Genomic DNA, 18,395 nt, shown 5'->3' with positions numbered 1-18,395 from the left:
AAATTGGTGCAGCCAATATGGAAAACAGTATGAGGTTCCTCAGAAAATTAAAAATAAAACTATCTGATCTATCAATTCCATTTCTGGGTATTTATCCAAAGCAGATGAAATCACTATCTCAAAAACATACCTGCACCCTTGTGTTCATTGTAATGTCACTTACAATAGCCAAAACATGGAAACAACCTGGTGTCTATGAATGCATAAAGAAGATCCAGTATGTGTGAGTGAGTGTGTGTGTATGTATATTTTGAGCAGAGGATTAACAGAATATTTTTATATCATAAGACATGTTCATTATAATCATAAATGTTATAAATTATTTAAACTTTCCTGTTGAAAGAAATTCTCTGGATTCATTTCCATAAAACTCAAAATAATATAGAAAAGTTGAAAATTAAGGATGAAAGAAGATATGAAGGAAAATAACAAAGAGAAAGTAATAGCTGAAGAATTCAAATCAAAATGAAATTCAAGGTAAAAAAGATTTAAAAGGACAAAGAAGAATGCTTCATATTGATAACAAGCACAATCACTATAAGATTATAGTAGCTTCCAAATTTTTAGATAACTAAAGATATAGCATCAAAGTATATAAAGCAACAAGCGATTGAAATCCTAGACATTAACTAAATTACAATCATGTTGAAAGATTGTCAATTTACATTCTTGTGTGTGTGATACATATATGCAAATATATACATGTATGCATATAAAGATGCATATTTATATGTATAAATATATGTAGACACACATACACTTATATATTCGTTTGTTCAACTATATATAAACACATGTACTGGGGCATCATGAAATATAATATATTCTAAATTGAGTTCTGGAATCAATTTGTATGTTCAGTTTTACTCTCTGTTTTCCCTTGAGAAAGCTTTTAAATATTTCTGGGACAAAAAAATGTTGTGGTAGTTTCAGCTGTCCCTGCAACCACTTTCATTATTTCTGTCGTTATTACTGCTGCATAATCTGAACATAAAAAAAATGGTGCTGTAACAAATGACTTCCCAGTACTGACAGTTATAGCAGCAGCATTTCAATACTGATGAAAAATTTCCCAGCGAGATCTCTGGCCAGGTTTACATAAACCAAACAGGAAATGGCTGCCACTATTCACATTAAATCCAAACTGTTCGGTGTAACTTTATCTGTGTTTTACATTACAGCAAAATTTCTTTTATTCCGAATGTTGAAATGTTATCCTTTTTAAGGTTGGAAAAAGATAACTTGAGGTTGCATATGTGATATTCTTGTCTGTCCTTTGATAAAATCTTTTGAAGATAATTTTTTGAAGTTGTCTTACTTTTTGATTGTTTAAATTTAATGAACTTTGTAAATTTTTATGATAGGGAGAGTTTTGTTATGGCTTTTTCCCAGTGGACTACTAATACAAGTTAGCCTGTCTAGCCCATGTGCTGGATGCTGTCAGTATCAAGCTGCCTTTGACTTTCACACCTCTCAGGGGACTAGTAATTGTTGTGTTCAAACAGCCTGTAATTGTGATCCCGCTGGCTTTCTCAGTACGCTTCTGGCTATTAGAATCATTAAACAACTCAGCACCTGTTAACAGCATTGTAAATATTCAACCCTGCTTGTGTGCAGGTTGAGTCCAATATAGAGAAATCTTACAGAGCTCAGCCTCATAAATTAGAGCTTCTGACAAGTCAATTATTGCGAAACTGGGTTTCTCTGTGAAATAAATGAAATAGCATGCTGGCAGAAAGGTAGGCTGTCTGTTTATGGCAAAGAGAAGATAATGACTTGATGATTCAATGCACTGAGCATGAAAATACACTGTATTCTTTATCCGTAATTAAACAGTGTGTTAATATTTCTGTTTAAATAACGAGTAAATTATAAATTTTGTACTGTGGAGAGTGCAACATGAAAACAGACCTTTTTACTTAGCTGTTGCATGCTTTTTCAAGTTAGTAAAGTGATTATTGAAATTATATGTAATGTTTTAAGCTAAATGCTCACGTGATAGAAGTGAAGGCCCTTTGATGCTACAAATAAAGATCATGTAATTCTGAACTCCATCCTTTATTCACAAAAAAGTGTCAGAATATATTATCTCTCAAATTTTTACCTAAAAAAAACTTCATTTACATTTGGTTGTATTATTTATCTTGTAAATTGTATGTTTAATGAAGATGTAGTACTATCTTTTATAAGTATGTGAAAATTCTTTATGTATCCTTAGAATCTCAGTTGAAATATTAACAAAGAATACTTTGTGTAAATCAGTGCAGTTATATCATTAACAAAACTAGATGCATTTTATTATTTCTGTGGGCTACATAGGAAACAAGTATTTTAATTAGTGGGACTTTACTATTCTTGAGTATAATATTTCAACTAACATTCTCTATATTTAAAAGTTGTCCCCTTTTAAAAATAAAAGTTATCACATATGCCAGAGTACCCAAAGAAAACAGTTTTAGGAATTTCTAAATTCTAGATTTCCCCAGATATTATAAGGATAAAAGTGCTGATATTGAATAAATTTTATGTCAGTTCAGTTACTTAAAGTGAATTTTGTATTTCTTTTTTTTACAAGTCAATAAGAATGTTGGTGAGTGCATTTGAAAAGAACTGTATTAAGAAGAAATATCAATGGAAATTTTTTAAGTTATTCAGCAAAAAAATTTGTTAATTTTTAGCAAGTTAGATTATGGATAATATTTTAGTGTAGTCATCAGATAATTTGTTATAGCTTCAGAGGCATGATTTTAGTTCATTATTTCTGCAATTCATTTTAAATGTTTAAGAAATGTTTACCCTAACTGTACTTTATCTGGATAAAAGCTAGAAATTAGTCTAAAACATTTTCCAGTAGACTTAAACAAACATAAGGGATATTAGCCCATCAGTATGTACCTTGTAATACATAAAACAGTTAATAAAATAAATATAAGAAAGCCTATATTTTTTATATTTTTAAATATATTTTTATTGATTTTAGAGAAGAAGGGAGAGGGAGAGAGAGATAGAAACATCAATAATGAGAGTCATTGATAGGTTGCCTCCTGCATGCCCCCTGCTGGGGATCCAGCCCACAACCTGGGCATGTGCCCTGACCAGGAATCGAACTCAGGATCTCCTGGAACATAGATCGATGCTCAGCCGCTGAGCCACGCCATCAGGGCAAGAGGCTGTAATTTTTAAAGGAAAGTCTTTATTACTAATGGTTTTGAATATTATTTGTAAGTATACCGAATTTATTAGGTCATAATATGGTAACGTTGGCATTCTGGTTATATTTATAGGGGAATGGCTCATGGTAATCAGTAGCAGCATCCATGAAATTTCTTGTTTTCAGATAGCACACATGAATTGCCAGGATTACTACTGTCCTGTGCTTGGGGGCCATCATTAAGTAAAATAAGAGTTATAATGCAAGCACTGCAGTACTGTGACAGTTGATCTGATAACCAGCATGGCTATTAGGTGACTAATGGGCAGGTAGTGTATACAGAGTAGATAAAGGGATAATTCACGTCCCAGGTGGAACTTGGCAGGGTGGTGCCAGATTTCATCAGGCTACTCAGAATGGTGCACAATTTAAAACTTACAAGTTGTTTATTTCTGGAATTTTCCATTTAATATTTTACAACTTCAGCTGACCATGGGTAACTGAAACTGGAATGAAACTTTGGGTGGGGGGGTACGGGGGAAGTGGCTGCTATATAAAGTAAGGAACTTTTTGCAGAAAGTTTGGCTGATAAACTTCATTTGTTGAGAAAAAATGAAAGATAAAATATATGACTACAACTCAAACAGTGTAGCGGTTAGGGGCACCAACCCCTGTGCAGTTGAAAATGTGTGTTTAACTTTTGACTTCCCAAATACTTAACTACTAATAGCCTACTGTTCACCAGAAGTCTTACCTATAACATAACAGTCAGTTAACACATATTTTGTGTTATATGGATTATATCTGTATTCGTACAGTAATGTAAACTAGAGAAAAGAAAATGTTAAAATCTTAAGGAAGAGAAAATACATTAACAGTACTTATTGAAAAAAATCCATCTGGCAGTCGTCAAAGTGCTCTCTATATCTATGAGTCTGTTTCTGTTCTTGCTCGTTTATTTTGTTTTTTAGATTCCACATGTAAGTGAAATCATATGGCATTTGACTTACTTCACTCAGCACAGTACCCTCTAGGTCCATCCTTGTTACTGCAGACGGCAAGATTTCGTTCTTTTTTATGGCCGAGTCGTTTCCATTGTGTATATGCACCATTCTTCCTTACCCACTCATCTGTTGATGGACACTCAGGTTGCTTCCATATTTTGGCTATTGTAAACAATACTGCAGTGAACATACAGCTGTACATGCCTTTTCAATGAACCGTTTTGGGTTTTTCTTTAGGTAAACACCCAGAAGTGGAATTGCTGGGTCCTTATTTGTCACTTGTTTGTTATAGCCTTAGTTTTAAAGTCTGTTTTGTCTGCTATGAGTATAGTTACCCCAGCTTTTTTGTTTTGCTTTGTTTCCATTTTCATGAAGTATCGTTTTCCCTTTACTTTTCGTCTGTGTGTATCTTTCGATCAGAAGTGGATCCTTTGTAGACAGCATACATAAGGGTCTTGATTTTGTTTTCCATTCAGCCACCATATGTCTTTTGATTAGAGCCTGAAAAGTTAGTTTATTTTTAATGTGATACTGAACTTTATCTTATTATCTTACATTTTTAAATGTATTGTCATTGTTCATCAGTTTCAGCAAATCTTAGTATGGGGATATTGATCTGTAAAATGGAAATGGTATTCGCAATTGCTTTATTTTTTTTAACTGCTGTAAATGTAATTTTTTTAATTCTGAAAAGCAAAGAACAATGTGAAATTGAAGCTATAGTTTTAATAGAAAATATCTTGAAACCTTGTTTATTTTCTAGCTACTACAATTTGGGTGATGTGAGCCATGATTCTGTGAACAAGTTTCTGTCCTTTCTGATTGAGAAGTCTCTGGTTGAATTGGAGCATTCCTATTGTATTGAAATTGGAGAGGTATGAGCCAGTTACATACATTTCCATTGAAAAGTTTGCCCAGCTTTTTAACAACAGGACTTTTGCTTCTAATGATAACCAAAAAGTTAAACAAAATTGTTACCATAACAATTCCAGTATGAATTATTAATTTTATAAATGTATGCACTTTTTTTATACTTTTTCCTTATGTCACTTTAACTTCCATTTGAAATAGGATAACCGGAGCATTGAACCTCTGACATATGGCCGAATTGCCTCTTATTACTATTTGAAGCACCAAACAGTTAAAATGTTCAAGGAGCGTTTGAAACCTGAATGCAGTACCGAAGAACTGCTTTCAATTCTAAGTGTGAGTTTCATGTTATTATTGCATTGTTCTTTAAGATAAGAGATTTTTTATATATCCCATACCTTCTCTTAATTTGCGTCTTAAATTGTTGCCATCCAGTTCCTCTTGAAATTTGGCAGAAACTTTTTATGAGGTTCTTTCATCTGTCAAACAAGATCACTAAAGCAACATATCTAGACCAAGTTCCCCATAGATAAGGTGACCACATAATTTATCATCCAAACTTGGATCTTTCTGAGAATGGAATGCAGCACTACCAATATTTAAGCCAGGATAATAGGTATAAACTGGGCTGCCCTTGGCAGCGAGGTGGTCACCCTGTCCTTTAATAGAGTAAAATCCCTGTATTGTAATTGAAAGCCTTTCTTATTGCTTCTTTGGCGTAATTCTTCTTGAATCCATGGTGTTACTGAAGTTTCTTTACATAAAGATCCACATAATTACATTCTCTTAGAATTAATACCAGAAAAGAAAGTTGTTTAATTCATGCCCCCCTTCCTTTCTAAAAAAAAATACAACCAGATTTATCCCATGGTAAAAACAAACAAAACTGTACTGTGTTCATTTTTGCTAAGAAGTTAAGAACTAAATTTAATACTGAAGTTGAAGTTACTGTTAGTAATATCTTTTCCATCTTCCTTTATTTATTTTTGTCTTTGTTGAGTTTAAGTATAATAATTTACCGTTTAACTTGATTGACATATTAGTCAGGATAGTTACAAGTAAACACTATATATTATCTTACCCCTCAGGTGTGTTGATGCTTGCTTTTTTAAGAGTTCAGAACCATTGAACTAGTCTTTATGGTCCTTCTCTTTATTAATTCACTGATTCTGGGGTAGTTCACTTATTTGCTTTTTCCTACCTCTCCTACTACATTATCATTCTTAATAGGCTTTAATATCCCATTAACAGTTTTTCATGTTTTCATTGTTTTGCCTTTGAGAAACTAGTATATAGATTTTGTGTGTAGCATAGGGCCAAGTACAGTTGTAGTGAGTCCGAAAATATTTGTTAATGAATTGATGAATGGATGGCTCCTGTATTAATCAGTTTTCTATTGTTTGCTCTATAGAAAAAAATAGAGGAGCCTGGCTGGAGTGGCTCAGTTAGCTGAGCATCGTCCTGTGCACCAAAAGGTTGCCAGTTTGATTCCCCGGCAGGGCACATGCCCATGTTACTAGTTAGATCCCCAGTTGGAGCACATATGAAGGCAACCAATCCATGCTTCTCTCTCACATCAATGTTTCTCTCTCCCTCTCTCCCTCCCTCTCTTCCTCTCTCCCTTCCTCTCTCTCTCCTCGCTTCCTCTGTAAGCATGTCCTCCAGTGAGGATTAAAAAAAAGAGTAGAGGATTAAAGTAAAGGCAGCTATTGAAAAAAAAATGTGTTTTTTGTAAAATTAAAAATTCATATCTGAAGTAAGTATTAAAAAATATGAAGAATTTTTTAGATCCCTAAAAATAAGAATTTTATCATGTCCCAGGTCCCAGTCAGAGATCCATAAAAACAGGATTTATCTGGGAGAAAGACAGTAGAATAATAGTTGATTAATTTGGGAAAGCATCTTAAACTAATATCTGTTAGATTTCAGAATAAAATTTTCTTTCATATTTACCTACTTTGATATATTTACCTAATCTGCTATTTAAAAGTACTTGTCTACCTTGGGAACTCATATATTAATAGCTAACACTTTTGAGTACTTCTCACGTTCCAGGAGCTGTTCTGGAAACTTTTAAGTATTGTTTGCTGTGCCCCCTTTGTGATTTCCACAGCAGCAATGATATAATCTCCTTATCCTATGGTGTTTAGTTCAAGAAACTCTCAACTTCTTTTAGATAGTGTCTAAGTCTGTAATATCTTAGAATTCCTTTTGAATGAGGATACTGGACATTGGAACTGTGGGACTCACACTGATACGGAGATCTATCTGCAAGTACGACTGTTTTGTTAACTTCTTGTCTAGGAATCATTCTCTGTTCACAAGAGAACATATGAATACTAGCATAGAAACATTAAATAATAAAGCAAGATTATATTTGAAGTAATTACAGTACAATTTCTAGAAATCAGTTTTTCATTGAATTTTTTTCATTGAGTTTTCAAAATGTCTTCTGTGTCCACACCCAAGATTCCTAAATGATTCACATATAGCCTCATTATCTTCTCTACTCTCATCTCCAAAAATGCATGGTAATCTCCTTGTATTTTTTTAATAGGTGTAATCTTTATTGTTGAAAGTATTACAGATGTCCCTTTTTTCCCCATTGGCCCACTCTACCCAGCTCCCGCCCCCTCCCCATACCTTCCACACAAGGAGGAAGCTAGAGATGGCTGAAGATGTAGAGAATGGGATAGGATCATAAGCACACACAGAGCAAAGGAAAGCACTGGGGGTGGCATTCGTGTTTCAGAGGCCTATTTCCAATATCTTTGTTTTTGTTTTTATAATGCTTAATAGTGTCACATTATGGTTTTGAACAATTCAATATTATAACTTATTCACTTCAGTGTCTCATTTTACTAAAATACAACCATTGATGCTTCTAAAGTCATTTTAAAACTTTTTTTAAATTATTATTTTTAAGAGGAATTTTTAGTACTCCTGAGAAGATCACAACTGAAAAGCTTCTATTCTCTTGAATATTGATTTGAACTTACTGTAATATTTTTAACAATTTAACTTTATCATTATTTCTTTGGCTATATATTGTATTTAACTTTTCATTGTTGTTTTTTTCTTTGTATTAATGATAGTGAAGAAATTATATTTTTCAAGATTTTTTTAGGTCCTTTGAATATGTTTGCAATGTGATTACTGCAGGCATAGAAAAAATCTAGAAGCTAACCATAAAATGAAAAAAGAATATTAAAACGTTGATTCATTTTCAGCAAACTTAAAAATGCATTATTTTTCTTCAATTGACATAAAAAACATAGTTTCAAATGATGGTCTCTGGAGTTTTATGTATTTGTAACTGATAATTAGTACCATTTTTTATACCTTCCTTTCCTTTAGAGAAGACATATATTTGGAATTTCATACTTGGCTGTAGAGTCATTTTTTTCTTTATTTAAATGAATTGGCATTCTTACTCTTTATCTAGTCACTTTATATATTACTGTCAACTTTTCTAAATAAGAATTGGAATTTCTTTTTTGAGTAGGGATATAATTTTATTGCTATATGACTATTTACCAGGAAAAGGCCTTTTCTTTCTAGAATAAAAGAGAAAACATTTAATCAGGTCCTTCATTTCATGCTCTGCCCCTTCACGGTGTTTGGGCTCCACATCCTCCCCTCTGACGCAGTGCTTCAGGGCAGAGGACTGTCAGGCCTGAGAGAAAATCTCATACACCAGGCACATTCATACCCATCTTCTGAGCTCTGCCCTTTTTATTCTTTTCCTTTGTCATCGGGATGGTTGGGGTTAGCCTTGTATTTGCAGAATTGTATTGACAGTATCACCCTTTTAACCAAAGGATGGAGGCAACAGGAAATTTCGAAGTTTAAAGATGAAAACTAAACTCTTCCAAATAGTGAGGAGCTGTTCTAAGTGAACTTGTCTTAGTATCTTAAGCAGATAGTGAACCATGCATAAATTAGATGTGTTATTCTTCATATGTCATGCTACATCTGTCCCTATTAAATTTCATCAGTTACATTTTTACACACAGACCATACATTGATTCATCCAAAAACTTTTCCTTTGGGCCTACAATATGAGGCCCTTTCTAGGGGCCAGAGATAGAAGATAGAGTAGAGAACGTTATTGACAAACTCGGGGGGGGGGGGGGGTGTTAATATATAAAGTATGTGCCGTGGTAATAAACTATAAAACACGCTTGGGTGTTGTTACTAACTGAGGTCACCAGCTCAGTGTGAAGCTCGGAGAATGGCGGCAGTGTGTTGCCCATCATCAAAACGAGCCTCCCAAAATAAAACAGGTTCTAGTATTCTGTCCTTCATCTTAATTTTCCCTGTGCAGGAGATTTGCTATGTACATTTCTTCTGGCCCCACATCAAAAGAACATCATAGAGGATGTTTGAGTGGGTCCAAGTGAGCTACTCAAAGGACAGAAGACATGTGAATAGGGTGTTTCAGTCTGGAAAGGAGAGGCTTTGAATCAGTGTAGCTGAAATCAGATAATGGCCGGTGCGAATGGAGGACCTCTTCAGATCTTGAGCAGAGTAACTTTTTCAATTAGTAGGAAGTTTCATCTGATCCTGCAAGTAATAAACTCAGAGAATTTATTACTTCAATTGATGGATATAATATGGGCCAAAAATATATAGATTCAAAAAGGGCTGGAATGAATTTATTAATGATAAAACCTCTAAAGAACTAAAAGAGAAGATGGAATTGGGCCTGTCATATTTGGTGTGATAGATGATGACCATTCTGTTACAGCTCAGGGAAGGCAGGCCTTATGATTAGACCTTTGGGGCTTGGTTTTTTCTCTTGGCTCACTAGATACTTGGAATACTTTTATTCTTCAGAATATTGGGGGGGCTCATTTCTTTAAATGTGACAGTCCGGTATACTTAGAGGTGTTAATTGCTGTTGATTGTTACTCTGTTACACAGGGTGGGGCAAGAGTAGGTTTACAATTTGTATGGAAAATAATACAGTAATAAATAATAATACAGGAATAAACTATAAACCTACTTTTGCCCACCCTGTATGTAAATCTTTATTTCAGTCAACACTGAAAAAGAAAATACACTTCTACTAGTGTCTTTTTTTTAACACCTCTTTTGAGACTTCTCTTTTTACTTCCTCCCCCTCTTCCTAAGAAATGGAACTGTTTCTGGCTTACACTTTCAGATGCCCTTGCTTTTAAATGATAGTAAAATACTGCATTCTGGGTGTAATACCAAAGATTGTATTGGGACTATCTCTCTTCGCTAATGTTATTCTATAATAGTAACCCATTTATTTAAATATTGTCTTATCAATATATCCACTAAATAATAATAACCACTATCATTTATTGAATGCCTACTACACAGGCACTTTAATATACATTACTTAATAGTTATCAAACAACCCTTCATGCTAAATGTTAATATACAGAAAACAAAATTGTAATTTAATGAGATATGTAAGTTTTCTAGGTTCTATGGAAACTAGCTTTTTAGAACTCTTTGCTCTGTACCTTCCTTCCTCTCCTACACATATTTTATTATTTTCCTATGATTTAATTCCTACTGTAAAAAAAAATTTAAAGCATTGAAATGTAAGGTGTATACTTTTAAAGTCAATCAAGAAGCAGAGTTACTTTTAAAATTATATGTGACCTTGTAACTAAATAATTATAGCTATTAAATGCAGATGCTAATTACTGGCAGAATGACTATTTCAACATTCCTTATTGAAAACATATATTTTAAGTTTTAAACAATATGATGCTGTTTGGAAAGGTTAGACATTTTATAAGATCTCTCGCCAAGTTTTTTTAACACCATGAATTAATAAGCTTTATAATTAAAGCAGCTGCTTCACACTTCTATTTTTAACTGGTGACATTACATCTGTCTTGCTCCATTGATGCCCTCCTCCTACTTATGGAAGCATTTAGCAGTTTTGGAAACAGGGATTACATGGCATAGAGTAAGTAGTCTAATTAGATATAAGTGAAAATCCTGAGGGAAAAGGACATTTAAAAAGTAATTTGAAGAATCTCTTAATGATGTTGGCACTGAAAGCCCAAGTCTAGAGTAGAAAGTGCCTGTCGTCATGGCAAACAAGGACCGTGATTTGATATGCTCAGCGGACAGTAATAGAAATGAAAGGATTTCAAAGTTAGAGAACATTTATTTGAATAGATTCTTCAGAAGGTGCTTACTGTAGTATTAACAGCTTAGAAAGGATGTATGTCCTAAATGTATTCTGTCTCTAGAATTTTCCAAAACATTTTTTAAGACGTACTCAGTTGTTACGGATCTTGTGACTATTCAGAAAAAGATTATATATATAATATCCAATTTGAAAAACTGTGAAAATGTTATTTTTCCACAAAGTCTTGGATACTGACTACAGAAAGTATGAGTTTTGTGTGTTAATATAAAATAGGACCATTCCAAATTTAGAAAAGCACCAGAGCAGTAAGATTTTCACATATCAATAAATGTCTCAGTTTGGCAGTTCTCTCTAGTGCTTTCTTTACAAGCACACTGATTCTTTGCTCTGCCCACATAATAGAGTGTTTTTCAGCAATACAGCATTTTTAATGCCTGAATTTTGTACTGTTCAGGGCACAGTACAAGTCTTTTGAGAGAAAATTGCAAATGTATCTTTCTCAAACATGAGACTGGAAAAATTAGTAAGAATTTATTTTTTCAAAAGAGAGAAATTTAAAATGAAGTAAATAAAAAGGACAAGCAGATATGAATTATATTGGTAGGGGACCAGGCATGTAAAATTAAAGAGTTCATTAAAGGAAAAATGAAAGGAAGGAAAGGTTAACTGAGTAACAGTGAGCACCACCAACCTCATGGCCTTGCATTTCCAAATAACCTCCTGACAATTGCAGGATCCCATCTGCTGCTCTTTATCTTCCTGGTAGGGAAACCTAATGGGCTGTCTTCCAGGGTTCGTGAGAGGAGCTTCCCTTACCCTCGGGCTGGGGAGCTGCCTGGCATCTTTGGAGAGGCACAGATGGCAAAATGTCTTGAAAAAAAGTATCTTTCTATTTCTCTTGGTGTCTTTCCCTTGAGACCTTCCCTAGTCTTCATTATTTCTTAGCTTCTTTCTATCTTTCTGCACTTTTATAAGCTTTCCGCAGCACTGAGAAGAGTGAAATATTTTTCTGATAAAAGGCCTCGGTCCCAGATCTGTCTTTGTGATTGGGTAGATTCCTCTAAAGATGTTTAAGCTGATTGTGTTCTGATGAGTATAAAATGTGTTTGTTATATCATCCAAAATATGTCCTGTATTAAATTTCTAATTTTTTTAAATTACCTTTGGCTTTATAAACTGTCCCAGAGAATAAGAACTGTCAATTACTAGGAACCTAAAGGCTGGTGATTAAATAGGGTTGTTAATTAAGAAATGAGTTTAGATACCAGGGTATGAATAGCTTTAATATTTCTTTCATTATCACCTAGTTTAAGTTTCTCTTTTTTTTCACATAAAAAAGACCCCGACTTACCCAATATGATACAGTCAGTGTGGAAAAATAATATAAAAATGCAGCTCCCAACAGGGAAAGGGCGGAATTCAAATAAGAATTCATATCATACCAGCCACCTTTCAATGCCCTTCTCTTTGTTGTTTTCTTTTCTTTTTCCTCTTCTTGATCTTATTTTGCTCTTCTATATAAACTTGCAAAGCAAGATACATAACAAGGGTATACCATTAACCTTCTCAGCCTAAGCTCTCTGTAAAATTACTTTTGGCTTGTCAACATTCATTAAGATTTCCTAAGTCTTCTGTCCAATATTCAGTGTATTTGAGGGAATACCAAAGAAATAGAAGACAGACCCATATCTTTTTAAGGAGATTTGTGCCAGAGCCCAAAGAGCCTACTAAAAACAAAGGAATAGGCTTGTGCTGAATACATCTGTCTCTCCTGCTTTTACTGCCTAATACAGCTTTACCTATACATAGGAAATATTCGCTCAGACTTAACAGCCTTCAAGGCTAAAGAGCTACTGACAGTGTTCTCCCCAGAAGTCAGAGTTTCCAGCCTGGCCAATGGGCAGGATTGGATCACCAGCCTCCTACAGGGTCATATAAAAGAGCTTTTACAACGGGAGACTCCATTTGGGCATTTTTAAATTCCACATATCATCTTGAAAGGTTTCGTATAAATTAAGTTACATTTATAAAACTCCAGAGTAGTTTGCTTTTCAGGGAGCCCTATCTTGAATCATTTGGCAAAGAAAATCATTATTAATTTAGTTTTAAAAATAACTTAATATCATGACTATTAGAATTGTCAGTACAACCACATTGGGGGGAAAAAATAATGAAAATAATATTGAAGATTATTATCTTGCTGGGTATAAAAATCTCTTTCCTAAATTCTAGCCACTTGTCACTTAATTTTGCTTTGAGTAAGCAGAGCATTGTTTGGACTTTAAAAAATAAATGGAAAATGAGTGAAAACTTTAACATTGGATAAAACTTGTATTTTGCAATATAATTTTCATATGCTAGAAATTAGTTTCTACTCAAAATGTTTCTAATTTCATCCTAATGAGGTTTAAGTACTCAAATTATTGTTAGGGTCTCATTAGTCCAGCAGGTGGAGCAGTTCAGAAATCAATGTTTTTTCCTTTCTCAATTAATAATGGTGATCAGAAGTGCTCCAAAAAGTTCATGATTCCTGTCTTATCTTCCCAATACAAATAATGCCCAAACACTGTTTAAACTAATAATATATATACCATCCTGCCTTTTATTCTCACAAAGCAGTCAAGTAGGAAAATAACTGTGACCATTCTCAATACTTAAAAGCAACTGAATGTATTTCAGTTTCATTTCTGTGGAACAGAGCAAAAGAAAAATTAAACATCCTAATGTCCTTTCCAACCCCCAAATAGTAGAAGCAAAGTCCTACTATAATATTACATTCTTTTGGAAACATTGAATTTCAAAAGGAAAAAATAATCATAGAAATACTCCTTGGTGCTGAAGGACATGCAGCCCTTTAGGTTAACTAGCATGCCAGGCCTTTTCTTTATGTAATACTGTGCAGAAGCACAATAGAATCACTATTCTGCTGGACAGAACAGTCCTTTGCTCATTTACAGCATTCAGTAAATGTTAGCTATCATTAGTTAATAATAAGAATTATTGAGCACATTCTGTGTTCCAGGCATGGAATACAGCAGCAAACTAGGCTGATAAAGTTTCAGTGCTCCTAAACCTTATAATCATATGGGGTTGCTAAAAAAATATGTTATATCATTTCAAGTGGATATAAATGAGATTTTTAAAAAATAAGGCAATTTATATAAATGTCTAACCACTCCACTGTGCTGTACATGTGAAACTAATATAATATTTAATGTCAACTGTAATTTAAAAATTTAGAAAAAGAAAAGCTGGGGAAAAATAAGACAAGACTCTGGAGGTAACTAGGGATGCTGTGTATTTCAAAAGAGGACTGAGTGACATAAAGGAGCAGGCCTTGGGGAAGAAATTCTAGCCAGAGGGGATAACAAATGCAAAGGTCAAGCAGCAGGAGCTACCTGTCAGGTTGGAGGAATAGCAGGAAAGCCATTGTGGTGAGAGTGGAATGAGCGCTGATACGGCGGCATGGTAGGCAGGGGCTAGGTTGCCTGCAGCCTTACAAAGAAGTCTGGATTTTATTCTAAGTCTTCAGAGAAGCCATTGGAGGGATTTCAGCCAGAAGAGTGATGTGATATTATTTATTCTGAAAAGACCACTCTGGCTCCTTCGTAGAGAAATGATTGTTGCAGAAAGTAGAGATGAGAGTAAATGGCTTGCATAGACTGGTCAGAAGTTAAAATGATGAATAGTGGTTGGACTCAGGATGTTGTGAAGGTAGAACCAACAGGAATTGATGGGTTATAAGTAAACAGAGGAAATAAAGATCCCTGGGGTTTTGGCCTGAACAACTCGGTGAGAGAGGTGAAGACGGCAAAGAGCAGGGTCTGTGTTTGTTTTAGTGAGGACTGGTGGCAGGCATATGGGTGATGCTTAAAATTTCAAAGTCATGAGGTTGGTTGAGATCATTTGGGCAGTGAGTATTGACAAGAGGTCTGAAGATTGAGTTCTGGGAACAATAGCATTTTGAGGTTGGGGAGAGGAGTAGAAGGTGGGTCAGCAAAGAAAACCAAGAGTGAGGGCCAAGTGAAAAGGAAAACTTTCAGGAGAGTGCACGGTCCTGGAGGCCAAGGAGAAAAGGTATCTCGGGAAGAGGATGGTGATTAACTTAGTTGAAGACTATTGATGTGGACTGGGTGGGAGCTGAGATTAAGCATTTGAGTTGCAAGGTGGAGATCGTAGATGTCTTTAATGAGTAATTTCAGTGGAGTGATAGACGAAAGCCTTATTTGAGAGGACTCAAGAGGGAATGAGTTTTAAGAGACAGCAAATACAGCTAATTCTTACATGGAGCTAGGGAGGGAGGAATGATAGAAATCAATTTCTCTTTTTTAAGATGTTATAGCATATTTGTATGCTGATAGAAATGATCCTATAGAGGGGGGAAATGACGATACAGAGGAAAGTTCTTAAGAAAACAAAATGGAATCAATGTGGAAGTGGAAGAATTAGCCTTTGGTAGATGTAGAGATAATTTATCCAGTGTTATTGGAAAAATGACCAAGTATTGAGATACAGCAGCAAGGAGGTTGGTATCAGATGGTAGGACGATGGGGAAATTCTCTTCTGTTTGCTTTAATTTTTTCATTCACTAGGAAGCAAGGCCATCAGCTGAAACTGAGGAGGTGGGGAAGACCGAGAAAGGTGGGCAGAGACCGCTGGTAGACTGAGGTGGACATCGTATGGGGAATGAATATGGTATTTGCATTTAGGAAACATGGGCTCAGGTCTCAGCTTGGCCTTTGATCCTCTTTATGTGAGTGGCAAGTCATTTAATCTCTCTAAGCCTCAGTTTCCTCGTTCATTAAAGTGCAATTATATCTGCCCTACTTGTCATCACAGGGTTAGTGTGAAGATATATTCAGGTAGAAAAGATATGTGTTCAAACATACCTGACCTTGGTCTAGATAGATTTTTGTTCTGTGTTGTTTTAGCTTAGGTTTCTTGTTTGTGTTCTGCGTATAAGGATTTCCCGTACCAAGAGGTAACCAACCAGACGCAGCCTTATTGTGCGATGTGACAAATAGGATGCGGCTCTGCTATGTGCCCCATATATTTATGGTTCAGGACGGGGCACTCACACCTGATGGCTCTCGTCATGTTGGCGGCTGTCATTTTTTTATTTGACAGTCTAAGGGAAAAAAGGTCAGTGCCCCTGACTAAATAGTCAGGTACTGCATGTTTTAAAAATTCTTGTGGCGCCCCAGTGTGCCATGGCACACCTGTTGAAAATTGCAGCTCTAGACACCTTTGCATTTTTTAGAGGTCCAGACACTTAGTTTCTATCAGAAGCGCTAGCCTTATTTGGCTTACTAAGAAACTTTTATTTCATTATTAATATTTGGAGGAATGAAGAAAAGTACAGAGTCTTGCTTCTCTTTTAACACCAAGTATAACTTTGCCCTTACCCGAGCAGGTATCCGTTAGTTTTATTTTTGCTTGAAAAAAAAGAAGAGGAGGAACATATGCTAGCTTCATTTGAGAGCTCTTGTTGTCCTTGATCACAGTGTCATTTTTCCGAGTTCTCTTTCTGAGGTTATTTTGCCCCTACCCCCTGTTCCCTCTTCCTTTCTCTCCAGGTTAGTATTTTACTAGATGCCATGGCTCTGGGTTTGGGGTACCATAGGGGAGTAGCAAAGTCTATAAAAGTAATGATTCCCCACTGCCACATCATTGTACCTCCAAATAAAAAGGCACCAGGATTTTTAATGAGACGTTACCCTGCCTTCCAGACCAATGCCTGTGCTCCTAAGAGTGCTCATCTATTTATAGTTGTTAAAAACCACTTAGTAATTAGAAGAAATCATAAAGCAATTATGATTCATAATAGTGGTTATGTCTGGGTGATTACTCCTTCAGTAAGATGCTTTGCAAATGGATTAGCACTTCTTTGAATTAGGAACTTGGGCTTGAAACCTATGAGGAAGCTATATTAGTAAGAAAAAAAATGTTCTTTCTTTTGGAACTATGCAGATAGCTGTAAAACAGCCAGGAAGCCATTGGGAACCTGGCTGAGAGAAAAATCAGGCAAATCAAATTGGCCATTTTAGTAGTCATATATTCATCTGGAAAATCTCTCTTCATTCAATTGCAGTTAAAGCTCTGGTCAGTTTAATCTAGTTCATTAGTAATGCCAACTCTGAATTGGGCTGTGCTATTTAGTAGTTTCTCTTCCTTAGTAATTAGGCAAATATTACATTATTTAATATAATACCTGGTGGAGGGATATATTTAAAGTCTAGGTATTTGTAAAATATAAGTTTCCAAATATCAACATTTTTGAAACAAAGCTTTACTTAATTTTAATTTCTGATGTGGAAATAAATGTCCATTTTTTCTATTCTATACCTTTTTAATTTCTTTTCTGCTGCAGTTTCTTTGCCTGCCTTACTTGTTACACTTTCTCTTGCTTGTCCTTTATTTTCTCTTATTTGAAAACTGATCTCTTCTATACATATTACTATCCTACAGATATTCTTAAATACACATGGTCAGCAGTCCAACAAGTATTTATTTAGCACCTGTGTTAGGTGCAAGAGGATTAATAATTAAGATATGGTCCCCTACCTTCAAGGAAAGAAAGACCTAGTCACAAAGTATAGTTTGATATTAACTACTTTTAAAGTGTAAGTTATACCAGCATACTTAGATTACGCTGAAATTCTGGTTACTAAGAACAGTGGGCTTTGGAGTCACAAACATGACTCCACTATTTTCTAACTGTATAACCTTGGATTAGTCAATCTCTCTGAGCTCCATGTTCCTGTATAAAGGAAAGGGGAAGATTAAATAAAATAATGTGTATCAAGCCTCAATACATTGCCTATCATATTATAGTCATATCTTGTTATTGCTAGTTTTCATTAATAATTTAATATAACAATTTCTAGTAGGTGATAGATTATAGTTTTTAGAAATCATATCAATATAAGACAAATGTCATTATCTGCTTCTATTCAAAAAAACCACATAAGATAAATTTAGGTTCCTTAGCATGCCACATGAGATTTTCTGAGCCTGGCTGCAGTGTAGGTTGAAGTGAGAATAGCTCCATCTGTAACTGCTCTTCCCCTTGCTCCTGCATGGAGCTGGTGCTGTTCCATATGCCGGGAATGCCCTCTTCCCTACCTCAGCCAGGAGAGTCACCAGTGGCGGGACCCGTCTCACTTATCTGTGTGAAGCACTAACCAAATAAAAAGAAAATACCATAAAATTGTTGGCTAAAGGGTAG

General features: G+C 35.0%; 1 protein-coding gene across 1 annotated transcript in view; it reads left to right on the top strand.

Moving 5' to 3' along the window:
• The window catches only part of ASCC3 (activating signal cointegrator 1 complex subunit 3), a 219,554-nt gene that overhangs the window by 155,111 nt on the left and 46,048 nt on the right, over positions 1-18,395 (top strand). Inside the window, exons 35-36 of the mRNA XM_016220202.2 lie at positions 4,919-5,030; positions 5,227-5,361. Of these exons, the coding sequence (XP_016075688.2) occupies positions 4,919-5,030; positions 5,227-5,361 (247 nt within the window). The remainder of the gene's footprint in view (positions 1-4,918; positions 5,031-5,226; positions 5,362-18,395) is intronic.

Source organism: Miniopterus natalensis, chromosome 5, assembly GCF_054644295.1.
Source record: "Miniopterus natalensis isolate mMinNat1 chromosome 5, mMinNat1.hap1, whole genome shotgun sequence".
In the NCBI taxonomy this organism is placed as follows: domain Eukaryota; kingdom Metazoa; phylum Chordata; class Mammalia; order Chiroptera; family Miniopteridae; genus Miniopterus; species Miniopterus natalensis.
The sequence above is the reverse complement of the archived record's forward strand: the minus strand, read 5'-3'. Positions and strand labels throughout refer to the sequence as shown.